The 26,637-nt window shown below is 58.9% G+C and overlaps 1 protein-coding gene across 1 annotated transcript in view; it reads right to left on the minus strand.

Moving 5' to 3' along the window:
- Positions 1–2,870: 2,870 nt before the first annotated feature.
- The window catches only part of LOC138075749 (protein-arginine deiminase type-1-like), a 43,542-nt gene continuing 19,775 nt past the window's right edge, over positions 2,871–26,637 (minus strand). Inside the window, exons 2-16 of the mRNA XM_068967725.1 lie at positions 24,587–24,767; positions 23,432–23,504; positions 22,753–22,814; positions 21,315–21,432; positions 21,109–21,234; positions 19,013–19,185; positions 18,766–18,869; positions 17,619–17,742; positions 17,155–17,262; positions 15,282–15,433; positions 11,041–11,185; positions 10,144–10,237; positions 6,350–6,429; positions 5,503–5,628; positions 2,871–3,104 (exon numbers count right to left, since the gene is read on the minus strand). Coding sequence (XP_068823826.1) covers positions 2,871–3,104; positions 5,503–5,628; positions 6,350–6,429; positions 10,144–10,237; positions 11,041–11,185; positions 15,282–15,433; positions 17,155–17,262; positions 17,619–17,742; positions 18,766–18,869; positions 19,013–19,185; positions 21,109–21,234; positions 21,315–21,432; positions 22,753–22,814; positions 23,432–23,504; positions 24,587–24,767 — 1,900 coding nt within the window. The remainder of the gene's footprint in view (positions 3,105–5,502; positions 5,629–6,349; positions 6,430–10,143; positions 10,238–11,040; positions 11,186–15,281; positions 15,434–17,154; positions 17,263–17,618; positions 17,743–18,765; positions 18,870–19,012; positions 19,186–21,108; positions 21,235–21,314; positions 21,433–22,752; positions 22,815–23,431; positions 23,505–24,586; positions 24,768–26,637) is intronic.

Below are 26,637 nucleotides of genomic sequence, written 5' to 3' on the forward strand. Positions count from 1 at the left end.
CCGGGCGCCGGCTGTGCGGCCCTGGGGCTTTGTCCCCTCGTGGTGCCCTCATCCATGGACGGTGCGGCTCGGCACCAGCCCAGCAGAGATAACAGCGGACACACCCTGCCCAGGGAGGCCCAGAAGGTGCTGAACAGAGGTTTCCTCCCTCCTCCCTGGTGACGCTAACAGTTTGGAGCAGGGCGGGGACAGGGTCTGATCCTCGGAGTCCCTGGCTGGGATGTTTGCACAAGTTCTGGGATCTCAGCGAGTCTGAGACTGGCGCTACGGTCCCCAGCTCGGTCTGCAGAGGGTGTTCTTCGCAAGGAGAGATGTTAGGTCCAGTGACAGCTTCGCCTCTCGGGCTGTAAAATGGCTTGGGGGCTGAGCCTGCTCTGGGCAGCAGTCAGAGCTCAGGAGGAAACGCCAGGCAGGGGCCTTAGCCTGCCTGTGGACACAGCTGGGAAACAGACGCACAAACCAGGGCATCCCTCTGGGCCTGGCCTGCTGGACAGGACCAGCCTCCTGCTCAGAGCCCCAGAGCTCTGTACGTGGAGGTGGACCCCTGCTCCCCTCTCCCAGGGAACGCATGCCAGCTTTTAGAAAGAGATTTGTGCTTTCGTCAGACTGAAGTGTCCATGACTGACAGGCAGCCACTTTTTGCTTTTTAGTCCACAACAAACCTCAAATAAGGTGAATGAGTGAGCGAGTGTCAAAGGAGCATTTCAAGGCAGCACCAAGGATGTGGGATATCTTCAGGCCTCCGAAATCAGACCACTGAGGCCAGGTAGCTTAGCAGGTTTCGAGGCAAGAATGAAAGGGAATTACAATGGCCTGTGGCCCTGAACATCAGTCCTGCTGGGGACTGTCCCACTCTGTGGACAGGACCCCGGCCCCCAGAGGAAGCAGACAGCCCAGGGAAGGGAGAGGGATGAAGAGACAGGATCCACCCTCCTCTGATAACCATCTTAGCAAAGCAGGAAGCCTCACAACGGGCATGTGCCAGCCATTCTGCTGTGTCAGCCTGCCTGCCTGGCACTGGGGGCTCTCCGCTGGGTAGGAGCTGCCCGTGGCTAGTGGAAGTTGAGCCCAGGAGCTGATAGCATAGTGGGTGGAACTGAAAACAGCCCTCTCTGCCCCCGCCCACAGCCTCCACCACACTGACTTCCCCCGCCTCCTGCTCACGGCCCAGAGAACAGAAGCAGAGACAGGCCCAGGAAGACATGCGTGTTGACATTTTTATTCATCAGAAGGAAGGTGACCGGTCACCTGGAACATTCTCAGAGGGAACATCGGCCCCACCCCAGCCCAGCAGCCGTTCCAGAGCTCCCGGCCCCCAGCGCCCTCCGAAGGCCCGCCCCGCCCTACCCGTCCCTCGTAATGCCCGCTCCCCTCCCACCCGCGGCCTTTCCCCGGAACCCTGGCTGCACACCTTTGGCAGCTGAAGAGCCCCCTCCCCCTCTTGGCTCAGCCCGGGGGCATCAGGATGGTGAGCGGAAGGCGCCCAGGTTAGACCAGCGCGCAAACGTTGTTCCACAGATCCTCCTGGAGGGGAGGAGCCAGGCACACCGCCCCGCCCCCGAAGCCAGAGCCGCTCCGCCCTCATCAGCCTCACAGGCCAGTGTCTGTGGTCGCCTCTGACGGCCAAGTGGTCGCGGCTAAGAGGGTTTAAAGGGCAGGAGGCTCGGTCTGAGTCTCAGCGGGAACCAGGGGCTCAGAGCTTCGGAGCTGGCCCCAAAGACTGGGGGGACGAAGGCAGGCGGGTTCCCCCTGCCCCTGCTTGTCCGGGGAGGCCCCCAGCCCTGTACGCCGCCCGCTTGCCTGTGCCCATCTCGGTACCTCACCGGGGGCCAGTCTGCCAGCTCTCCGTGGCAGCTCTGCCTTCCCTCCTGGGGGTAGGGGGCACACAGGGGCCTTCCTCACAGGTGGAACCCAAGCCGCAGGCCGGGTGGCAGAGCTGCTGGGAGAGAATGGGCGAGCCCTCCCTCCCACTGCCTGCAGAGCGGAGGGGAATAATTAAGGGCTATTAAAGGAAATTAAGCCGCACCCGCAGAGATAACCTAATGGTCCCTCCCACCCTCTCTGACATCTGGGCCTCCCCTCCTTGTTGGGTCTGGATCAGCCAGGCCTCATCGCACCCGGAGCCCAGACTTCAAAGCCTGGGAGGCCGCGGGGGTGGAAGCGGGTCCCCCTCGCGCCCGCCTGCCTCCTCCCTCTGGCCTCTCCGTGTTGTCTGAGCCAGATAATTAAAGGCTTTCCAAACAGGAAACAGGCGCCCTTCTGAGGATGGAGGCAGGCATTAACAGGGGTTTTGATGCCTTTTCTTTTTAAAACAGGCCCACGGACACCGAGTTTTCCTGTCCTGATTTGCCTATGTAAATATGGCTGAGGGGTGCCGGGAGGTTACAGCCTGGGGGTCCGCTGCAGGAGACAGTAGCTGGTAAAGGAAAGAGGGGCCCCAAAGCCCCCTTCCTGGTCTTACTCGAGTCACAGGTGGCCTAGAGACCCAGGGCCCAGGCCCTGTGGGCCCCATTCTTGGTGCAAACACGGAGGGAATCATCTCAGAACGGAGGGGGGCAAGTGGAGCTGGGGCACCCGCCGAGGGCACGCGTGGCCGTGTGTGGCCACCCCGCACGGTGCTCAGGCTGCTGACGGTCTCCAGCACCTCTGGGGGCAGTGGGTGGGGAAGAGGCGAGGGGGCAAGGAGGGCCATCCTCCTCGAGCTGAGTGTGCCATGACCCTCCCTGTATCCTGGTTCCCATGGCGACCAGCATGCTTGGGGGCGCTCAGAGGAGGCGCGCACGGCCCCCCGAGGATGGCGGCCAGGTGGAGGCTCTTCACGCTGGCTGGCTTCCCTGGTGGGGGGCCAGGAGGACGCTGGGCGGGCCGGCTCAGGGCACCACGTGCCACCATTTGAAGGGGAAGGGCTTCCGGCGCACGTTGGTGCCGCAGTGGACCTCCCCGAGCAGCTTGTGGTAGGATAAGTAGTCGTCGATGAAGACGCAGCGGAGGCCCAGCGGCTCCAGCAGGGACCGCACCTTCTCCTCCAGGCAGCAGCGGCCGTTGATGATGGGCCCAAAGGGCTTGGGGATGCCCAGGTGCCTGCCTAAGACCACCATGTTCACCTGCAAAGGGGGCGAGAGAGAGGCCTCGCTGCTGGGGCCGCACTACACCTGGGCCCCTTCTCAGTCCAGGGTCGGGCAGACCCACCCCCAGGGCCTGCTCATCTCCTCTCATCCCTGGGCACCAAGCGTGGCCCTCGGAACTAGGGCCTCTGGAAGCAGCAAAGATACAGATTCTTATTTGGAAGAGAGGGTTGATAACAGGCAGGGCTTGGGATTTCCCTGGCGGCCCCGTGGTTAAGGTTCTGCACTGTCGTGTAAGGGGCATGGGTTTGATCCCTGGTCAGGGAACTAAGATCTCACATGCCACGCAGCATGGCCAAAAATTTAAAAGTAGTAATAATAACAGGCAGGGCTGCCAGTAACATACATGGTAACGTCACATCAATAAAAGTCACCCTTCCTCCAACACTTTCCTTGTATCAGAAGATTGGATAACAGCTCTGTTAGAACAAGACTTCACCGTCATCTGCCAGAAAACTTGTCGAGCAAAAGTGCCCATCCGCAGGTGCGCGGGTCACAGGTGTGGAGCGTCTGAGCAGAACACACCTGCTCAGCGGTTCCTGGAGCCCTGATCATGGTTACCGTCTCCCGAGCATACGCCAGGTGCCAGGTATAGCATCAGAAACCACACAGCCTCGCTGTGAGGCCACACCTTGGACAGGTTACACAGCATAATAAGGGCACACAACCAGAGGGCAGGGAGCCGGAACTGTGACTCAGGCCTGACTCACGCCAGTGCCGCACGCCCTTTCCTTTGCCAGAGCGCAGCGCTGCGGCTGCCAGGGGCGCTCGGGCGGGGGGAGGGGGGCAGCTGTGTTTGTCTCCCTGGAGGGGCTGTAACGAGCGGAAGGGAAGTCTGCCCGTTGCAGCCAGCCAAGGCTTCTCAGAGGTAGCATCGGGCCCCAACGGTGGGCCCGAGGAGCTGTCCGTGGTGTTCAGGGGGGACACTGGCTCGCTGGGTCCTCTCGGGGTCGGGTGGGCGGTCTGACATGCGCCTCGCCCCCGGCCCCACTCCCTCCAGCCTCCCCTGCAGGGCCATCTGCCGCCAGGACCGATGTGGAGCTTGGAGGTCCAGTGGTGTCAGGCCCATGGCCTTGCTGGGAGCTGCCTCACTGCCCACCAATGGGCTGGAACATCAGGGGTGGAAGGGGGGGCATGCAGAGGGGCACAGGGTGTGGGAGGAGGACCGGGGGTGGCATTCAGGGCTGTGGCCAGCCCGGCCCTGCTCCCCGAGGACTCGGGGGACAGCAGGCCGATCCATTTGCTCCCCGGAGACCCCAGGCAATGACCTCTGCTCCAACGGCCTCTCTCCACGTCTGATAAACAGGGGGTTAACCGAGCGTTCCCTGAGAGTCCTCCAGTGAGGACACACCGGGATCCTCTAGCTGGGCCTGCCCTGAAGGCGGGAGATTCCCATAAAGGGCGGTGTTTTGGGGAGGGGCCTCCCAGCAGGTGTGGACAAGGCCACAGCCCAGAGAGGGTAACCACATTTGAAGCGCTCAGAAGCCACAAGTGCCGGTTACACTGGCATAAAAGGCTTCCGTCATCCGAGAAGGTTCTGACAGCACCGCCTCAGAGCATCGGTTCTCAGCCGGGCTGACGTTACCTTCCGGGGTGCTTTGCAACCATCCTACGATGCACAGGACACCCCCCCACCCCCAGCAGACTGTCTTCAGCTCCGAATATCAGTGGAACCGAGGGTGTGAAGGCCTGTCTCCAGAGGCCCTACAGGGAGCCCATAGCGAGGGGTGAGGAGTGAACGTGGTCCTGCCTGAATCCAATCAGGATCTCATGATTCACTCCCCGTCCTTGGCTTGTCCAGCGACGGGGATTTGAGCTAAAGGCCCCAGGCTGAAGGGGGAGGGTCTCCCGTCCTGGGAGCCCCCACTCGCTGTTGCTGATGCCTCCGCATCCTTCCCTGGGGGTGGAGGGGCACTCTGGGCAGCAGGGGCCCCAGCCGTGAGACCCCAGTGGCTCATCTGCTGCTCAGCTGCCCGTGTTGCTGACAGCCAGGGTGCCCCTGGGGAGCAGGACAAGGAGCCAAGGCCCCCGAGCAAAGGCCAGGGGCACTGGATCCAAGCCAGGCTCCCGCTCTCCATTTTCAGGGGAAAAGTGCTCCGGCCTGTGGCCGCCCTGGGCACCGCAGGGTGTCTGGCCGCCCGTGGCCTCCACCCACCAGATGCCGTGGCATTCTCCTCGTGGGGCAAAGTGCCCCGAGGCAGGCAAAGTCATCCTGGTGGGAACTAGTGATGGAGATGCTCTCTATCTGCCCCCAAAGGTGAGCCCTGCAGAGGCCCTCGGACAGGGAGGGCTTCTCCCCCAGACCCCTGACTGACCGCCCACCAGGATCCCCGCGCCCCCAGGGCGGAAGGAACCCCACCCCCCTCAGTGCCCTCACCATGTCGGGGAAGAAGGCTTCTGCGTAGGCGCCGTTCAGGGAGAACAGCTGCGGGACGTCCACAATGTCCTGCTCAGTGAGGCCCAGCTCCCGCTTCAGCACCTCCCGGTTCCAGTCGATGCACCTCTGGGGGGCGAGGGGAGAGGCCCCGGAGCCCAGGGAGCCGGGAAGGGGCAACGTCAGCTGGGCCCTTCAGCTCAGGCCACCCCCACGCAGGCCCCCTGCGCCCTTCAGCAGGTGTGAGCCTCACAACAGCTCTCTGCCACTGCTACCCCAGATGGGACCCTGAGGCTCGAGAGACCTGCCCAAGGGCACGGAGCGAGGAAGACGTGGGCCTGGGGTCTGCACCCCGCCGGTTTCTGGTTCCCTGAGTGCCTGCTGCCACCCCCCGACCACAGCCAGGCTCATCCTCTCGCCCAGCTCCGTGGGTAGGGGAGAAGGGGGCCTCCTCCCACTGACTGAGTGGACTGTGCCAGGCCTGCCCCGGGCACACTCAGGTATGAGCCCCCCACTCCTGGGGCCTCCTCCCACCCCATCTCTTCACTAAGGCTCCCAGACCCCCACCAGCCCATCCCTCACCCCTGCAGAACCCCACCTCTCCCGCCTCACAACACTTCTTGGGGGAGTCAACGTTACTCCATAGAAGCCCATCGTTTCCCCAGAATGGACCAAGGTCTCCCGTCAGACTAGCACGGTGGTGCCTATTCCATCAGACTCTGGGTTCCCAAGAGAGAGGCCCTGCCCGGCCCACAGGCCTCTGCAGGCCCCAGGAGAGGCAGGGGTCCCGGCGGAAGCCCTCGTCCCCACCCCAGCGGTCCCGGGGCTGCTCCCCTTCCGCTCCCCTCACCTGAGCATACAGGTTGTCGTTCCTGAGACGCCTGTCTGCCAGCATCTCGTTAATGCTTCTGCTTACCTGGTGCTCTAAGCCTGCGAGAGAAACAAGACTGTGGCCGGCTCAGCGAGTCCTGCCTCGGGCCACCTTGGGCCTGGGCTAAATAATCTGGACCACAAGCTTCTTCCACCCCAGCCCCAGGGTCTGAAGCTAGGACAGAGAAAACCAGGAATCGGAAACCCTGATGGGGCTAAGGTTTGGCATCACAGGGGACTGGAATGCAAAAGTAGGAAGTCAAGAAACATTTGGGGTAACAGGCAAATTTGGCCTTGGAATACAGAATGAAGCAGGGCAAAGGCTAATGGAGTTTTGCCAAGAGGCCAGTTTTGCACTGGTCATAGCAAACACCCTCTTCCAACAACACAAGAGAAGACTCTACACGTGGACATCACCAGATGGTCAACACCGAAATCAGATTGATTATATTCTATGCAGCCAAAGATGGAAAAGCTGTATATAGTCAACAAAAACAAGACCAGGAGCTGACTGTGGCTCAGATCATGAACTCCTGATTGCCAAATTCAGACTCAAATTGAAGAAAGTGGGGAAAACCACTAGACCATTCAGGTATGACCTAAATCAAATCCCTTATGATTATACAGTGGAAGTGAGAAATAGATTCAAGGGCCTAGATCTGATAGACAGAGTGCCTGATGAACTATGGACTGAGGTTCGTGACATTGTACAGGAGACAGGGATCAAGACCATCCCCATGAAAAGAAATGCAAAAAAGCAAAATGGCTGTCTGGGGAGGCCTTACAAATAGCTGTGAAAAGAAGAGAAGCGAAAAGCAAAGGAGAAAAGGAAAGATATAAGCATCTGAATGCAGAGTTCCAAAGAATACCAAGAAGAGATAAGAAAGCCTTCTTCAGTGATCAATGCAAAGAAATAGGGGAAAAGAACAGAATGGGAAAGACTAGAGATCTCTTCAAGAAAATTAGAGATACCAAGGGAACATTTCATGCAAAGATGGGCTCGATAAAGGACAGAAATGGTATGGACCTAACAGAAGCAGAAGATATTAAGAAGAAGTGGCAAGAATACACAGAAGAACAGTACAAAAATGATCTTCACAACCCAGATAATCACGATGGTGTGATCATTCACCTAGAGCCAGACATCCTGGAATGTGAGGTCAAGTGGGCCTTAGAAAGCATCACTATGAACAAAGCTAGTGGAGGTGATGGAATTCCAGTGGAGCTGTTTCAAATCCTGAAAGATGATGCTGTGAAAGTGCTGCACTCAATATGCCAGCAAATTTGGGAAAACTCAGCAGTGGCCACAGGACTGGAAAAGGTCAGTTTTCATTCCAATCCCAAAGAAAGGCAATGCCAAAGAATGCTCAAACTACTGCACAATTGTACTCATCTCACATGCTAACAAAGTAGTGCTCAAAATTCTCCAAGCCAGGCTTCAGAAATACATGAACCGTGAACTTTCTGATGTTTAAGCTGGTTTTAGAAAAGGCAGAGGAACCAGAGATCAAATCGCCAACATCCACTGGATCATGGAAAAAGGAAGACAGTTCCAGAAAAACATCTATTTCTGCTTTATTGACTATGCCAAAACCTTTGACTGTGTGGATCACAATAAACTGTGGAAAATTCTGAAAGAGATGGGAATACCAGACCACCTGACCTGCCTCTTGAGAAATCTGTATGCAGGTCAGGAAGCAACAGTTAGAACTGGACATGGAACAACAGACTGGCTCCAAATAGGAAAAGGAGTACGTCAAGGCTGTATATTGTCACCCTGCTTATTGAACTTCTATGCAGAGTACATCATGAGAAACGCTGGGCTGGAAGAAACACAAGCTGGAATCAAGATTGCTGGGAGAAATATCAATCACCTCAGATATGCAGATGACACCACCCTTATGGCAGAAAGTGAAGAGGAGCTAAAAACCCTCTTGATGAAAGTGAAAGAGGAGAGTGAAAAAGTTGGCTTAAAGCTCAACATTCAGAAAACGAAGATCATGGCATCCGGTCCCATCACTTCATGGGAAATACATGGGGAAACAGTGGAAACAGTGTCAGACTTTATTTTGGGGGGCTCCAGAATCACTGCAGATGGTGACTGCAGCCATGAAATTAAAAGATGCTTACTCCTTGGAAGGAAAGTTATGACCAACCTAGATAGCATATTCAAAAGCAGAGATATTACTTTGCCAACAAAGGTCCATCTAGTCAAGGCTATGATTTTTCCAGTGGTCATGTATGGATGTGGGAGTTGGACTGTGAAAAAAGCTGAATGCCGAAGAATTGATGCTTTTCAACTGTGGTGTTGGAGAAGACTCTTGAGAGTCCCTTGGACTGCAAGGAGATCCAACCAGTCCATTCTGAAGGAGACCAGTCCTGGGTGTTCATTGGAAGGACTGATGCTGAGGCTGAAACTCCAGTACTTTGGCTACCTCATGCGAAAAGTTGACTCATTGGAAAAGACTTTGATGCTGGCAGGGATTGGGGGCAGGAGGAGAAGGGGACGACAGAGGATGAGCTGACTGGATGGCATCACTGACTTGATGGACGTGAGTTTGGGTGAACTCCGGGAGTTGGTGATGGACAGGGAGGCCTGGTGTGCTGCGATTCATGGGGTCACAACAAGTCGGACATGACTGAGCGACTGAACTGAACTGAACTGAAATCCTGGTGATGGATTATAAGCTCCTTGGGAAAGGACTCCTGAGCTCTTGGAGGCCCTAAATAATTGCAATGTGTGTGCATGCTAAGTCGCTTCAGTCCTGTCTAACTCTTTGGGACCCTATGGACTGTAGCCCGCCAGGCTCCTCTGTCCATGGGATTCTTCAGGCCAGAATACCAGAGTGAGTTGCCATGCCCTCCTCCAGGGGATCTTTCCAACCCAGGGATCGAACCCACGGTTCTTACGTCTCCTGCATTGGCAGGCAGGTTCTTTATCACTAGCGCCGCCTGGGAAGCCTAATAATTACAATGCAGCCACCGTTATTGAGCACCCACCGTGCTCTTGGCCTCCTGTTACATTTATTATTGATGATCCTTCCAGCAATGCTGGATCGGGTTGGTTATCACAGCACATTCAGAAAGAGGGAACAGAGGCACTGGGAGGTTCGGAACGCACCCTTGAGCCCAGAGTCAGCAAGCGGAGGCCAGGCTCTGGATCCAGACCTGCCCTTGCTGAAGGCTGTGCCCCATGCCTTCCAGCGCTGCACGCCCCAGGTGAGGACACTGAGCTCCATGGTGGGGAAGGTGGAGATGCTCAGGGGCCAAATGGGTCTGTAGAGGGGGCTCCGCAGAGAGGCCCCGAGCACCCTCCTGGCTCCGCACCTCTCCTGCTCTGTGCTGCATAACCCTGGGCCAGCTGCTTCTGTTCTCTGAGCCTCAGTTTCCTCCTCCGTGGAAGGGGATACAGAGAAGAGGGCGGATGATCTGATTGGGCAAGTGGGCGGAAGTGTCTGCAGACAGGCATGAGGGAGGGCCCATAGCTTCCTGCTTCTTTCTCCTCTTGGGCTGTGGCCAGAAGCAGTCCTGCACTGGAGGGGGCCACCGTGCCTAGGGCAAGCCGCGGGCCGTTGGCTTCCATCCCTGGCCCAAGCAAGGGAAAGCCCCCATCTTTGGCTCCCATAACAGGGAAGATCAGATATGGACTCTGAGCTGAGAGCTGGCAGACAAAGGGCCTGTAAGCACAGCCTGGCCGTGACTGGCATCAGCAGTGCCCAGGGCTGGCAGCCGGAGGACAGGGTCTGGTGGGGTAATGGGCTTGCTGGCACTCACCGTCAAACTGGGCTGCTTCCCCATAGCCCTCCTCTTTCTTCTCTTGGAACAGCTTGAGGCATGCACTGGGGCTGGCCAGGAGAAGCCGGAAGCCCTGGGACAGAGGAGGAGGAACGGCTCGGTAGACAGGTCCCCCCGAGGCATGCGCCCCCGACCCAGGAGGGGCCTGGATTCCCAGGCCACACTGCACATGGCGCTCCCCTGTCCATCTCCCCCACCAGCCACAGGCCTGTCTGAAGTTCTGATCCTCCAAGCCACGCCACACTTCCAGACCTTTGTCCATGACCTTCTGCTCGCCTGGAAGCCCTTCCCCATTTTGTCCACCAAGAAACTCGACTACTGGTCACTAGGAGGCCTCCCCTCCTGGCTGCCTGCCCCCCGTGGGCTGTGCCCTCCTCCGTCACCTCTGTAAGGAAGTGAGTGTCTGACGTGTTGGCCCAGAGCCTGCCATCTGGAAATCTCACCCTGCTAGTTAACGACCCTTCTGAGCCTCGGTTTCTCCATCTATAACATGGGGGCAATGATGACAGTGCCCTCTTCTTGGGCTGCTAGAGGAGTAAACACTTTAAGACATGGACACCTAATACGCGCTCAGTGAATGTTGCCAGTTATTACCAGTGCCATGCCTGGGTCTTGGCTGAGAGGTTCGGGTCAGAGCAAATACCCAGTGAGTGTGAAAATGGGTACACGAATCATCAGAATATGAGTGCCCTGCTGACCTAGGCCCTGACCTCCTCCAGGAAGCCTGCCCCGATGCACACTGGCTGGCCCAAAGGGCATCTGACCCCAGGCTTTCTGTGGACGGAGGTCATGACCTAGCTTCAGGTGGCCTTGCCTTATCCCGCCCCATCGGGTCAGGGTGGGGCAGGGTGGCTCGGGCAGGACGGGGGGACTTACCTTTTGGTCAGAGGTGGGCACGAAGCTGAGGAACTCGTCCACGTGGCCCACAGAGAGCCAGTCAGAATAGACCTCCACGGGCGCCTGCACCTGCTGGGCACCCAGGAAGTCCCGCACCACCTTGGCCATGCGCCGCCCGCCAGACCTGCCGGGGGGAGAGCGCAGGGTGCCCTTGTGCCCGCTGTGTGCCAGCACGCTGCGGGCCCTTCCCGAGCCCCGCCCAGGCCTCCATCAGCCCTCTGAACAGGGCTCTTCGGTCCCCGCGTCCCGGCCCCCGTCTCCAGCTGCTTCTAGGGACTGTCCATCCTGAGCACCACCCGAGAGCCTGTCCCTCCCTCACCCCGAGGTACCCTCCCCTGCCCACAAAACAGTCAAACGAGAGCCCTCCCTCTGCCAAAGAGAACTGGAGACCCTCCTCTCAGCTCCCGAGACGCAGAGAGGGTCAGGTCCTCACCAAGGCCCTCAGCCTTTGGTTCCCAGTACAACCAGAACCTGGCGAGCCAGCCCCACCTGCTCGGTCCAGCGGGTCCCCTTGGTGCCCGTCTCTCACTTTCTTCATATTTAACTCCAGGGCCACCTTCTTTCTCTCCGTGGACTTTGGGAATGGCAATGACCCTCCACTCATTCCCTAGCTCTGTTTTTCTTTATAGTCCTTGGTGCTATTTGGGATACTGGACATTTCGTTTGCTGTCTGGCATCTCACTAAGCTCCGGAAGAGCCTGTATTTCCCTGTATCCCTAGCACCTCTTACAGAACAGATGCTCAAACGTATTTGTGAAAGTCTTTTGGACAGCTGTGTGAGAGCCCACAGTCTATATAACTCGAATGCCTCGTCGACCGAACTAGAAGGTGCCCCAACCCGCGGTGACACGTGACGACGTTGATTTGATTTGGGGGATGGGAACGTGGAAAATGTCTTTCCCGTATCTCTATTATTTTAACATAGTGTTGGCAGTTTTAAAAGACCTCTTCAAAAACAGTGAGATGGTGGAGAGGAATGAGGCTTCAGAAATTATTCGTGAGCACAAAGCAGGAATCGGAAACGAATCAGGGGGAAGGGGGCAGAGCCCTAACCTAAGCCTGGCCCCCCCTGGGGCTCTGCAGCCCTCTGCCTGGTGGCCGGGGGATGGACCGGACGACTCCCGCTCTAGGAAGCGTCGGACCTGGTCTCTGAGTCCCATCAGAGCTGCCACCAGGAGGCAGCATCGGCCCCAGATCTTTTTAAATGTGACGCGCAGAGCACGGAGAACCCGGGGCAGGAGGGCAGGAGGGCCTTTGCTGAGCCCCTACTGCATGTCTGCCCGGGGCTCCTTACACTCGGCATCTTACTTAACCCCCGGGACGACCCTGTGAGGCGTGTACAAGCAGCAGGCCCAGGTCCTGCCCTGGCCTCACCCCCACACCCCCTCTGTTCACTCTGCCCCCCCGGCCTCCTTGCTGGTCCTCTGCGGCTCCAGCGCGTCCCCGCCTCAGGGCCTTTGCGCTCGCTGTTTGCACTCGCTTCACGTTCTCCTCCCAAACTGCCCGTCTTTGGCCTCTCACTTCCTCCAGGGAAGTGTCAGCCTCTCAGCGATGCTTCTTCTCTCTAGCGTATTGTATTTGATTTGCTCATTTATTATGGTGGCTTGTTGTCTGTCTCTCTCTGCTAGAATGTATGCAGGTCGTCCGTTTTGTTCACTGCTAAGGTCGGAAGCCAAGACGGGAACGTAGGACAGCAGCCTGGAGTTAAATTTTAATTTGGGGTCCACACGGGAAGTCTGGTTTCTGACTATTTGGCTCACTTGCTGTGTGATCCTAAGTGGTAGAGGTCCCTCTCTGAGCCTCAGGGCCCCATCTGTCCACCAAGAGCTTTGCTCCTGGTTTTCAACACGATGGCCAATGGGCTGGGACCCAAATGTGCTGGAGAGCCTGCGTCTTCCTATCTGGAGTCCTTGCTCTGGGCCTGGGAGTTTCTAGAACATTTTTAAAATCCCCAGCACTGGGCCTCAGGCCTGGCATATAAGAAGTCTCAATCCATATTCACTGAATTGACAGATGCGTGCATGAATGAGCGTGCTCACTTCTCTTATCTAAACCCCAACTTTCTCATCTGTAAAATAGGGATCACAGTCCTCCCAGCCTCATAAGGCTGTTGTAAGAATTAACGGGTGTGATCTGGGTAAAGCGCCGTGTTCATGGCGTGTAGGTGACCAATGACTTTGATCCACTGAGTTCCAACCTGCTTCGTGGCAGACCCCCTGCTAGGGGTCCAGCTAAGTAATATCTAAGCATCTAGAAGGTGCTTAACCTGAGTCCTTTTATCCCCAGGAACAGCTATTACACAGCTTCAGTTCAGTTCAGTCGCTCAGTCATGTCTGACTCTTTGCGACCCCATGAACCGCAGCATGCCAGGTCTCCCTGTCCATCACCAACTCCTGGAGTTTACCCAGACTCATAGGACAGGGTTTTTTTTTTTTATAAGCCCATTTCACTGATGAGGAAACTGAGGAATGAAGTACAGAATAATTTGTTCATTTAATAATGTGCCTGATTTATCCCCAGTTCCTTCACCAGTGCCTGGCACATAGTTGCTGTTAAGTCTCTCAGTCATGTCTGACTCTCTGCAGCCCGCTAGACTGTAGCCCACCAGGCTCCTCTGTCCCTGGGATTTCCCAGGCAAGAATGCTGGATTGGGTTGCCATTTCCTCCTCCAGTGAATCTTCCCCACCCAGGGAGCGAATGCGTCTCCTGCATTGCAGGCAGAATCTTTACCACTGAGCCCCCAAAGAAGCCCTGCCATACTAGGCATATAATAAATATTTTTAAATGAAGTAATCAAGCACCTACGAGGTGCCAGGCCCTGTGGCAGGCACCGGTCAGGTGATGCACCCCAAATCGTATGGCCAGGGAGTGGCAGAGCCTGGACTCAAACCCAGATGCACCGGCTGTGCAGAGGCTGTGTGCCTCCCCCTCGGAGCCTCTGGGGAGCTCAGGATGCCTGCCCAGACAGGCAGGGCCTTCTGTGCCCGGGGCTGTGGGCAGGATCCGGCCCCAGGGCGGTGCTGGGCTTGAGTCACCAGCAAGACGAATTGGCTCCTCCAGTCCTGGCCAACCTCAGCCCGGGGCATCCAGCCTGGGCACCCAGCTTCACACCTGGGTTGGCACCAGGAAGCCTCACCTGACCCAGAACGCTGAGGCTGCCAAGGTCACCATTTGAGGCTGGGTGACCTTCCCTCAGCATCTGAGGCTGCTCCAGGCCCAAGGCCAGACAGCCAGGGCTTGGAGAGGCAAGCTGGGGTACACCTGGGCTCCAGGCCAACCCCACACACAGGGAAAGGCGGCCCCTGGGGCCTGTGGTGGGCTCAGTCTTTAGGCAGGAAGCAGGGGCTTACACTGGGATCCCTGGGCTACACACCCCATTCTTCAACTGCCAGCAGCCTGGGTGGGGATCCTGGGGACCCTCCCAAGAGGGTTTAGCAGACACTGTCATCTGTCTGGAGCCCTAAACCCTAAACACCTGTTTCCTGCTCGATGACAGCTGCCCAGGGTGGGGCCCATCGATCACCTCTGTCACCCAGGTGTCCTGACTACAGCCACGTGGTGATGCCTGCACCCTTTCCAGCTGTTGCCAGGACAACACTTATTTTATCTCCTCCCCAGAGAAGTCGAAGGATCCATTCCTACTTCTGTGCCGGATTATATATCACCTCCTCGCTCTTCTGATGTTTCCAAAGCAGCCAGAAATTTGCTTTTTATATGAAGATTCCTGATATATATATATTTTAATGTTGGCGACTGGGCTTCCCACTGGCTCAGTGGTAAAGAACCCGCCTGCCAGTGCAGGAGACTGGGGTTCAATCCCTGGGTCAGGAAGATCCCCTGGAGAAGGAAATGGTGACCCGCTCCAGTGTTCTTGCCTTCAGAATCCTACAGACAGAGGATCCTGGCGGACTACAGTCCACAGGGTCACAAAGAGCTGGACATCGCTGAGCAGCTAAGCAGCAGCAGCAACGTTGGGGCCAATTATGCCCATAAAATTCTAGGCAGCTCAGAAGGCTGTGGCCACTAGTGTGTTCTTTCCAAAGATTCTGTGAGCTTTTCGATCTAAGATTCCAGTCCTCTGAGTCCTTGATTCCAGGAGTCCATGCAGCAAGTTAGGACCACTTCTCAGACTGGAGAGCTGTGTCTGTGTCTGTGGTGGGGGTGGGGGGTAGATGTTGCCTTGCATGCCCCGGGGCCCTCCCTGCTCCCCGGCTTCTCACCTGGGGAGGCAGCTGCCGATGAGGATCCGGCCCAGGGGATACTCCTTGCCCTCCACCACGACTGGTGGGCTGACGTCCAGGTTGCCGAAGGAGTCAAGGCCAGAGGCACCGGCGACCTGGATTTCCCGGGTTACGTATCCAAAGTCGGGACCCTAGGGGAGAACCGGGAAAATCCACACCCCCCGCCCCCCGAAGGAGGGGTCAGTTAGAACAGGAAGAGGCCGCTCTTGGGGTGGGGGCCGAGTGGTGCTTCTGCGGGAGTCTACTCCCTAAAACAACCTCTGCTGGATTTTCACAAGGTCTCCCTAACCCTGAGCATTGTGCTATTGAAACCACCCCCCCCCCCCAAAAAAAAACCCCGATAGATTCAGGCACGTGCACAGCTGAGCCGCTTTGCTGCTCGCCTGAAGTGAGCACAGCACTGGTCACCGACTACCCTCCAATAGAAAGAAAAAGTTAAGAAAGTTATTCCGCTTGGTAAGCAATACCCAAGCCAATAACAGAACCGTAAGTAGAAAAATCTCAAATGCTTGGAAATGAGACAACACGTGGGTCAAAGAAGAAATCAAAGGGGAGATTACACTGTATTTTAAAGTGAGAGGTAATAAGCAAGCACGTTAAAACCCGTGGGCATGCCAGTGAGCAGCATTTCTTGGGAATGACACAGCTCTAAACACATTAGGAAGAGAAAGGGTTGAAAAATCTTCGTTTCCGTTTCTAGCTAGGAAGAGAACGGCAAATTAACCCTAAAGGAAGCAGAAGAAAGGAGACAATCAAGACAGACCAGAAAGACAGTCGCTCAGTCACGACCGACTCTGTGTGACCCCATGGACTGTAGCCCGCCAGGCTCCTCTGTCCATGGGATTCTGCAGGCAAGAATCGTGGAGTGGGTTGCCATGCCCTCCTCCAGGGGACCTTCCCGACCCAGGGATGGAGCCCGCACCTCCTGTATCGCAGGCAGAGTTTTTACCGTCTGAGCTCCCAGGGTAGAGCAGAGATCAGTGGAAAATACGATGGACGGGTCAAGCCCAGGGCTTGGGGTCAGGCCCTTTGTTGATGCAGACTCAGCCTGCAGGGCTCACGGTCACCTCCCCGGGGACTCGCCTCTGACCCCTTAGGGTGGGGTGACGCCCCTGTTCTGTGTGACCAGGAGCTCCTGGACATCCCTAGCGGAGCATTGTCCTGGCGGTGGGGGAGGGCGCTGGTAAACAGGTGGAGACAGGTGCTCTGGAGCAGTGACCCCCTCAGAAGGCGGCTTAGCCTAGCGGTCAAGAGCAGGGGCCGTGAGGCAGCCCCTCTGGTTCTACATCTTGGTGCTGCTGCTACCTAGCTGTGTGGCCTCGAGTAGGTTGCTTAACCTCTCTGAGCCTCAGTAAGGAGGGAATAATAATAGTACTGGTTCACAGGAGTCCATGTGGATTAAATGAGCAGCTGTGAGAAGCTGCGGGGAGGGCCTGGAACTCAGGGCGTGGTCGCTGGAGCGGCTCTTGCTGCCCTCCTGTGCCCGGCAGGCGGCGTGGGGCCTGGCACGTAGTACGTGTTCAGAAAACACCGTTACCAAGGAGAGGCCCCGGCGCACGAGCAAGAGCTGTGAGGGTCACTAAGGATGCGTGCCCTCCAGAGGGCAGTTTGCTCTCCCCGGAGCTGACTTGTCTGTTCACAGCCCCTGGGGGAGACCAGCGCCCCTCCCAGAACAGGGGTGATTTCCGTTTCATCCACATGCTGCTCCCCAGCCTCCCCCTAACTCCCCCTCGCCAGAGCCCTGCTCCTGCGTCCCGTTGCAGCCCCTGAAGCATAGGGCCAGGCAAGACGGAGCAGTGGGTCCCGCGGGGCAGGCGCCCACGGTGGCCACACGCTGCCCTCTGCCGCCTACCAGTATCCTCTTATAAGGGAAATCCTTCAGGCCTCTGTTTCGGGGGGAGTCGAAGACCACGGGGAAGGCTTTGTGCGGGGCCTCAGTGTAGCCAAACTCCATCTCATCCTGGGAGGGCGAGAAAAAGGCCTCCGTGACTGCCTCGGTCTCACATGGAGAAGGGGCTGGCACCCCAGGCCCGGGGCGGGCAGGGCAGCAGACCTTCCCCAAGGCCTCAAGCGGGCAGGAGGTCCCTCAGGGACCCAGCGGGGGAGGGCTCTGCGCCCGGGGGGGAAGCAGGGGACACGAGCGATGCCAGCGGTGCGAGGAGGGCACTCCCAGGCCGCGCCCACCCGCGTCCTGGCGCCTGGCCCAGCTTCTCTAGGGAGACGGAAGCCGGGCGAGAGCCGCAGAGGCCACTGCCCGGAGCCGGGGTGGGGGACGGGGCTCGGGCTGCCCCCGCGCCTGGGCTGCTCCTCGCCCACCTGGATCCAGCGGTCATTTCGGTTCTCAACCCAAGGGCAGACCATCAGCTTGCAGCTGGCCTTCAGCGCCAGATCGGACATGTCACTCAGAAACTTCGCGTTCGAGCCGTGAGAGTCTAGGACACTGCAAATCACAGGAGAGGGGGGGAGGCAGGGCTGCTGGAGGCAGCCTGGGGGAGTAAGGAGGGGCCTGAGTACCCTCTGTGCTGGGACACTGCAAATCACAGGAGAGGGGGGGAGGCAGGGCTGCTGGCCGCAGCCTTCGCGGGGGGACGGAGGGGCCTGCCCCGGGCTGCCCCCGGCTTCAGACGCAGCCCCCGCGCTGGAGAGGCTCGTGGGCGAGAGACAGAGCCGGACCCTGTCTCCAGATCCTGTCAGGCGGGAGTGACGGGCAACGGCAGGCCTGGGGCTCTGGGCCCTGCTGAGGGGACCGGGGACCAAGTCTCATGGCCACGGGGACAGTGAGGGGGAGGCGCCCATTTCCTCCCGTCTCTCACAACTGGCCTCAACAAAGGCGAGTGAGCAAAGGGAAAGACAGGGCCCCTCCTGTCTGGACACCTGAGCTGGGCCACCAGGCAGACCCGTCTGAGCTCAGCCTTCCTTCTGACTTAAGCTCCAAGTCGTCTGCGGCCCTTTCTGGTGGTCTGACCTCCTCTGCAGGGCCCTGGAGTAGCCGTGCCAGTCCAGGCTGCCCTGCCCATCCAGGGGCTTGATGAGGATTCTGAGAGATGGCAGAACGACCAGGGACCCAGGTATGCCTGGGGCTCACAGACAGTCCTGGAAGCTGAGTTCTCACGTGCTCTGCAGGCCCAGGGGCACAGCCCTGTCCGAGGAAGGCTGGGACTCGTGCCACCCCCAGGAACCTGAACAGGGCCTGGCCCCTCTGCCTGGGATAAACCCAGGATGTTCCGGGACTGCTCCAGGCAGGGCACAGTAAGGATGGGGAGCTGCGGCTGGGGCCTTGGCCGCTCAGAGCCAGCGGGCTGATGGCCCAGCCAGCTCACCGCTGTCCCGTACCCAGGTGTGCCCGTGGGGGCCCCTCGGTGAGCCCGGCCGGCGAGCGTGCAGGACCAAGCCCGGTACCGCGCTCTGCTCCCGGCTCTGGGAGTCCAGAGGCGATGAGAGCTGCAGGAGGGAGAGGCCTCACCTGCACACATACACCTCCAGGGGGGGCTGGGTGTTGGGGGTCATGATCCAGGGGGCCATGCGCAAGGCCACGGTGTCTGTGAAGAGGGGCACCTCGGGCAGAGTCTGGGGGGAGAATGGGGATTCAGTGGGCCCTGCAGGGAGCCCCATCGGGCCTCGGGAGCCCCGGCCTCTAGCCTCCCAGCCCTGGAGCCTCCGTGGGCCCTGAAGTTCCCCGACCCCGTCTCCGCCCCCAGCACCGCACCTACCTTGGTGTCTACCAGGCTGACGCTGAGGGAGACCAGCCCCGGGAAGCTAGCGTCGGGAAAGCTGAGCCCCTCCACATAGAGCTGGATCCTCCTCTCCCCAGGCTGACGGGCCACTTCGTACGACGGGTGCTGGGGTCCCAGCACCTGCTCATAGTCCAGGAGGGAATTCCCGCCTAGAGAGACCTGAGTCAGCACGGGGGCAAGGCTGGCGCAGGGCCATGTGGTAGCCGGGGGGCACCCACTATCACCGTAACTCTGGCTGCCCAGCGCTGACGCAGGGGTGTGGGGGCATGGGGCAGGAGACCCGAGGCCAGGAACGCAGGGGTGGAGCCAGTCTGCGTCAGAGAGACTCGGGCTCCTCTCCAGCAGTGTCGAGTGCTAGCTGAGTGACTTCAGCTCAACGACTCAACCTCTCTGCACCTCAGTTCCTCATCTGTAAAATGGGCTAACGTTACGTTTCTCACGAGGTCGGTGCAAACTTTACATCGGACAAGGAAATAAAAGCAGCTGGTCCCAAAGGTGGAAACAACCCAAATGTCCATCAGCGGATGAATGGATAAACAGAACGCCCACGTGCCGGCGTGTCCTTCATCCGTGAAAAGGAACGTAGTAGTGATGCGTGCTACAGCACAGAGGACCTTGAGGACACTGTGCTACGTGACAGGAGCTCGACACAAAAGGCAAATACCGTGTGGCCCCATTTGTAGGAGTAGGTCCATAGGCTCAGAAAGCAGATTAGCGGTGGCCTAGGGCTGGGGATTGGGTGGCGCTAGTGGTAAAGATCCCACCTGTCAACGCAGGAGGCATGAGAGGCACGGTTCAGTCCCCGAGCCGGGAAGATGCCCTGGAGGAGGGCACGGCAACCCCCTCCGGTATTCTGGCCTGGGGAATCCCACGGACAGAGGCGCATGGCGGGCGACAGTTCGCGGGGCCATAAAGACTCAGACGCAGCTCAGGGCTGGGGTCGGGGGATGGGACTGTCGTTGTTTAGTCGCTCAGGCGTGTCCGACTCTTGTGATTCCACGGACTGAAGCCCATCAGGCTCCTCTGTCCATGGAATTCTCCAGGCCAGAATACTGGAGGGGGTAGCCTTTCCCTTCTCCAGGGCATCTTCCCAACCCAGGGTCAAGCCCAGGTCTCCCGCACTGCAGGCGGATTCTTGACCGTCTGAGCCCCCAGGGAATGTCACTAAATTCTTTACTTGAAAATGGTTACTTCTATGTTCTGTGAATGTCATCTCAATTTTTTAAACAAAGCTCCTGGCGCTTAGCAGTTCTGGCCCGCCTCCTTTCCCCGCCCCTCAGGGTCGTCTGGGAAGCGGTACCCTAGCATGTTCTTACAGCAGGAAGCCTTGTCAGCTCACCTACGGAGACAGAGCTTATGTTCCGCAATCACAGTGAGTATTTCCAAGCCAGACCCCCCCCCCCCCCCCCCCGCCCAACTTTCCACTGCGGGGGAGAGAGGCAGCATTCTGGCTCCTGCTGGAATTTAGCTGCAACGAGTTCTGAGTCAGTGTGAACAGAGAGAGAAGAGGAAGAAGGAAGAGGCAGGCAGGGCTCTTGCTGTTTATAAAGATGAGTAAGGGCACCTCAGGGTTAAGCATTGGTTTTGCTTGGTTCTAAGCCACAGAGTTTGATTAATAAACTCTCCGGCAGAATAACTGGATTCCAAAGGCAGGGCTGGGCCTTGGCTTTGCTGGCCCCTGCCCCCACCTAGCCTGGACAGCACTTGTCAGGCCTCGAGAGCTCAATCTGTGCTGACTCAGCAGAGGAGGGATGGGGTCGGCGGGAGGGCCAGGGCCGTGGGAAGAAAAGGGGCTTTGGTGCCCAGGAGACTGACTTGGAATGCCTGCTCCACTCCCAGCTGGTTGTGCGAACTTAGGGAAGTGAATTCACATCTCTGGGCCTCAGTTTTCCTGTCTATAAAATGGGTCTAGCTTGAGACCCTCTTCCTTGGGCCAGTGGCTGCTTTTAAGTGGTAGTGAGAATTACAAGATGATGATGGAAGAAGGGAGAAATGAGGATAAGAGAAGAAAGAGACAATTCGGGAAGCAGAGGCTGGAGCAGGGAGGGAAGAGGCCCCTCCAGGCCACTCACCCCGGGCGCAGAAGACCCGCATTCTTTCGGAATCAGAAAGCGGCGCGTTCAAGACCAGCTTGTAGGTGTCAAAGAGCGCATCAGGGGCATCGCAGGTCAGCACCACTGGGGACATGTCCTGCAGGTCTGGAGAGCGTGGTCCCCATGAGACAGCCCCACGCCGCCCCGCGCGCCATCCTGGGCAGTCCGTCCCGTCTGTTGCTCACCATCCTGCGAGGCCAGCTGGGTGTCGGTGAGGTCCGTCCCCGTGGACCTGAGGCTGTCCCGGTCGCAGTTCACCAGCAGGATGGCCCCATAGCCCTCAGGGCCCCAGCGCCAGCTTTCCTGTGCAAAACGAGAGGCCTTAGGGCCAGCGGGCCCCAGCAGTCTCTGGGAAGGGGTTCTGGACATGGCTGGAGCTGTCTGCCTTGTTAGCTTGGAGACTTTTGTATCCCAGGTTTACTTGAAGATTTAAAGAGGGATAATAGATTTGGGGACTGGAGCTCCAGCTCTCCAGACCCAGAGTCACTCCATGCTTGTGCAGTGAGCAACCTAAACAGCCGTACACAGCAGCCCCTCCCAACCATCACACCGCAAAAGGAAGGGTGGCAGCGGCAAGCCCAGAAATGGCCTCTGCCAGCCTCCTGAGTTTTGGCCCTGCCTGGGGGCCGAGACTGCGAGCGGGCGAGAGAACTGCTGGGACTCTCCCCGCCCGGGTCCTCTCCTGGGGCCTGTCCCAGTGGTCCCTGATGTTCACCTGTGAACCTGCAGGCCCTGCAAGGAGCATGGAGCTGACAGGAGGGGAAGGTGGCTGGAGTCCTGCCTCTGCGATCAAAGCTCTTTCTGACCTGCCTCTGCTTTATTCTCACCAGACTCCGCAAGTCAGAGCTTATTTTCCCCATTTACAATAGAGGGGAAAGAGGCTCTGGGGAGGTGAGCCCTAAGTCACAGAGGTGGGATTCAAACTTGGGTCTGGGGGAACTCTGCTAACCTACATGGTGCTCTTGTCCACCGTCTCTGTATCAGGGCCCAAGGCATGCTTTGCGTCACAGGCCGCACTCACTGCCTTGCTCAGCAGCCTTGTGCAGTGAGCAACCTGCACACCCTTCCAGGGCGGTCCTGTCCCATCTTGTCCACAAAGTCTTGCGTGTGATCCAGGCTTCCTCCCTGGGGTCCTTCCTCACAAGTTTTACTGTCTCTCCTCCCAGGATAGCCTTCAGACACTTCCTGCGGGAAAATGCCTGGAGCCCACCCCACCCTCCCTCTCTCTCTTCGGAATCTACCCAGGGTAGTCCGCGCAGCCTTCTCTACCGGAAGCCTTCATTCAGCCGCTTGACAACCTTTTATGAAGCACCTATCATGCTTAGGGGTCCAAATACAGCCCAGGAAATAGAAAAGACCTCAAGCAAAAGATCCTAGGTGTAAGGGGGCACTAGAGAGACCCAGAGAGAGTAAGCTGTTTTCCAGGAGTCACACAGCACGCTGATCACACAGGGTCAGGCCCACTCATGCTGATTGGGAGTCCTCAGATGGCTTCCCCACACTGCTGGGCACACAGAGCCCAGGAATCCATCACCCTTCTGGAGGCAGAGCCGCCCTGCCCTAGGACCACCCCCAGGTCTGCCTGCCGACCCTGCCGTCTTGGGACAGCTAGAGGAGGCCCACCTTGCGGCCTCGGCTCCTTTTCACCTTGCCCGTGCGGCCAGTGTCAGCATCGAGGGAGACGTCTGAAAAGAGACGGGGAGAGGCTAGCTGGGCTCCCCGGTCCCCCGTCCCACCATAGCGTCCAGGTCAGGGCAAGCTTTGACCCCGCCCCAAGCGCAGGAGAGCTGGGCAGCCCTGTTCTGGGGACCACACGCAGCGCCTGAGAGGCCTGCCCCTGTGGCCCTGGGTTTCGAGGGACCCGAGCCCTGGGCTTCTGACTTTCTCACTCGTCTGCATGCCCCGAATTGCTAGCCCTTGGGGGCCCTGACTCTGGAGGCCAGCATGAGGCCTGAGCTTCCAGCTGCTGGCTCTGCAGTTAGGGCCGCTGCGCGGGATCTGGCTGAACGCGGCGTGCATCTCCCCACGCTTAGTGACGAGCCTTGAGGCTCCAGGACTCTGGACGGAGGAGGCCTGCTGTGGTCTGGCTAGAGACCCATGGGCCGTGCAGTTTCCAGGTTCCTGTGGCTGTAAGCACGGCTGGGGCTCCAGGGCTGGGGGTCTGGAGCAGATGCATGGCCTCTGAAGAAGCCGAGCTCCTCGGTGGACAAGGAAGATGGCCATGGGCCTCCCTAAGCCCCTCAAGCAGCCAGCGTGGCGGGGAAAGGGCAGGGACGCGTGCTGGACCACACGCGGTACTTACCCGCGCCCGTGAGGTAGAGCACGCTGTGGCCCAGGGCCCGGCCCACCGGCTGCCCGAAATAGGAGATCTTCACCTGCGGGGACATGGTCAGCCCTGCGGGGATGGCTGAGGCGGGGGGCGGAGGGGCACCCCAAGGGCCCTGCGTAGATAGGGGGGTGGGGGCCCCGGCTGCTCCCTGGTGGTGAAGGCCCGGGGCCCACGGGCTCTGCACCCGGATCCAGAGCCACTTTCTCCAGCTGGAGAGAGCAGATGCCTCCCCGGCTCCCAGGGCTGGGCCAAGGGGCCAGGAGGGCCAGACAGAGTGGGGGTGGGTCCCCAGGGGGCAGCCGGACCCTTAGGAATCCATGGGGAGGCCAGGGTGAAAGAATGAGGGAAGGGGCAGTCGTCACCAATGACTCAGGCAAGGTAATCAGTCTCCCTAAGCCTCTGTTTCTTCATCTGTAAAATGGGAACAATGACCCTTCCCACCCCACGATCGCAGCCCATGCTCACAGAGCTTTTCCCACAGCCCACAGGCCATGCAAAGGGCTCGATCTGGGCCTCTCAGAGAGCCCCCAGGCTGGGCCCAGTAGTCGCGGCTCAGAGGGGGAGTCTGAGCTCCAGGACCCCTGCTCTCAACAGCTGCACGGCCCTCACTTTCCCCGTGTCACTGGAGAAAAAGCTGAATCGGTGAGCCTGGGGTCACTGTGTGTGTGGCAGGTGCCTGAGGGCGAGTGAGAAGGCGTCGCGTCGTCTGTGAGAGAGGTTTCCCGCTTCCTTAGGTGGGAGACGCGCGTGCATCCAGGTATGCACCTATGTCCGATGCACGCGTGCGTGTGTGTGTGCGCGCACGGCTGTTGCTGAGGGCGCCTGTCTGCATGGGAGTGGGTGGGGCCTGTTCGGGGTCAGTGTGGAGCTGGGATCCAAGGGGGTGTCTGTGAACTTGAGGGGCGAGCAGGCAGGCTGTGCCTTTATGGGAGTACTCACTCCCGCGTGTGTGGATGCTGGCATGCCGGGTGGCTTTACAGGCTCAGGAGTCTGTGGGCTTGTGTCGGGATGTGCCGTGGGTGTGGATTTGGGCGTCGTAGGCTTGTGGGGCTGGCTGACTAGGGCGGTGTGTGAGTGGAGCGTGCGTTGTCGGGGGCTCTGACCTTCTACGGGGAAGGGACATCTTACCTTGAGGTCGTTTAAAGCCTTACTGGCCGCATCCACGGATATGACCACGTCCACGCTGGCATCCAGGGGCCAGTGGGCCCTGCCCGTGGGCTCCGTCACCCGCGCTGGGTCATAGACCATGAAGATCTTCACCCCGGAGCTCCCAGACACCCCAAAGTTCTCAGCGCCCTCGGGCACATCACTGACAGAAAGGAGAGAGGGGAGCGTCGTGGGCGCAGAAGAGACCAGCAAGGTGGGGGGCTGCCAGGTGATGCAGACAGCACCCCCATGGCTGCGGTGGGGCATGGGGCTGCCCCTGGACAGGAGGCCAACCCGGTTAGGCCCCAGGGCCCCATCCCAGCTCTCTGCTGATGCCCACGTGGCCCACCCTGAGCCCATCACCCCTGGCCTCGGTCTCCCCATCTGCAACACGAAGGGCTTGCAGCAGAGCGAGGCTGCGAAGCTTTGTTTCAGGGGCAGAGTTGTTTCCTCGGACCTTGAATGGAACCCTGGGCAGAAGGCAGACAGAAGGGGCCTGGGGGTGATGACGGATCATAGTTTTTAACCCTTCCACTCCCATAGCGGCCCCTGAAACTCCAGAGAGCAGAGATGGAACCCCTCTGGACAACCCCAACCCCACCCCTCTCCCAAAACTTCTAGCTCCGACGCTTCCAAACTCTCCAACCCAACTGGAAACCCACCTCTCACGTCCTCTGCTGCCGTCCCTGACCCCCTAGAGTGTTAGACAGCTTCCTCGGCCCGCCTGCGGGTGCTCCAGGCTGTTCCCCAACAAACAGAGCTCTTCCTACGCTCAGAAGCGCTGGTCCCAGCCACACGCAGCATCATCCCAGACGGCACACGAGGCCCCCCCTGGTCAGCCCTCTCCCACCTGCAGCCCCTCCCCACTCCCGGGGCTTGCTCTTCTCCACTCACTCTGCTCAGGCCTCACTGACCTTCCCGATGTTCCCTGAAGCTGCCGGGCTGTCCCTGCCACAGGGCCTTCGCACTGGCTGTCCCCTCCGTAGAAAATGCTTTTCCGGCAGATCCCACAAGGCCCCTCCCTCACCCTCTTCAAGGCTCAAATGTCGCCTTCTCCGTGAGGCCACCCTCCCCCCGAACACTCAGCCTTTCCCCGTCTCCCCTTCCACTCTCCTTACCTCTGTCATTCTGTTCTGATTCTTTCTTAAAAAATATTTACATTTATTTACTTGGTTGTGGTATGTGGGATCCTAGACCCGGGCTCCCTGTATTGGGAGCGCGGGGCCTTAGCCGCTGGACCGCCAGGGAAGTCCCTCTGTTCTGACTCTTAATCACACTGTTAGTCGCTCAGTCGTGTCCGGCTCTTCTGTGACCCCGTGGACTGTAGCCCGCCAGGCTCCTCTGTCCATGGGATTCTCCAGGCAAGAACACTGGAGGGGGTTGCTATTCTCTTCTCCAGGGCATCTTCCTGACCCAGGGATCGAACCCTGGTCTCCTGCACTGCAGGCGGGGTCTTGGCCATCTGAGCCCCCAGGGAAGCCCCAGTCAGACTGTTACCTGCCGCTCATCTCTCCTGCCAGGAGCTCAGGCCCCTGAGGGCACGGAGTTTTCTCTATTTTGCGCGTGGCTGCAGCCCAGACAGCCCACTGTCTATAACAGTGTTGGGCACGTAGTCCTTCTCACAAACACTTGTTAAATGGATGAATGGATTCAGTCTCCCCTACTCCGCCAGGGCATTCAGGCCCATCTCTACCCAGCAGAACAGCACTTGACTGACGCCGGGGCCCAGCGCAAACTTCTCCTGTTCCCCTGACGCCCTGCAGCACCCTGGTAGCCCGGAACTCGGGGCTCCAGACAGGGAGGGTCGTGGAGCTCCTGGTGTGCCAGCCCCCAGGCGGGGGCTGCCCTCTTCGGGGCCTGCACGCTGCTTCTCACACCACAGCTGCTCCCAGCCACAGCGGAGAGGGGCCGGTCTTCTGGACCAAAGACCCAGAGGGGTGCTCTGCAAAGTCGGGCTGCAGAGTACCTGAAGCCAAGCCGGCGGGCCTCCGAGGGCACACCTGTCCTTCCTCGCTCTCCGAGTGACCCTGAGC

Source organism: Capricornis sumatraensis, chromosome 3 (assembly GCF_032405125.1).
Source record: "Capricornis sumatraensis isolate serow.1 chromosome 3, serow.2, whole genome shotgun sequence".
NCBI classification, from domain to species: Eukaryota; Metazoa; Chordata; class Mammalia; order Artiodactyla; family Bovidae; genus Capricornis; species Capricornis sumatraensis.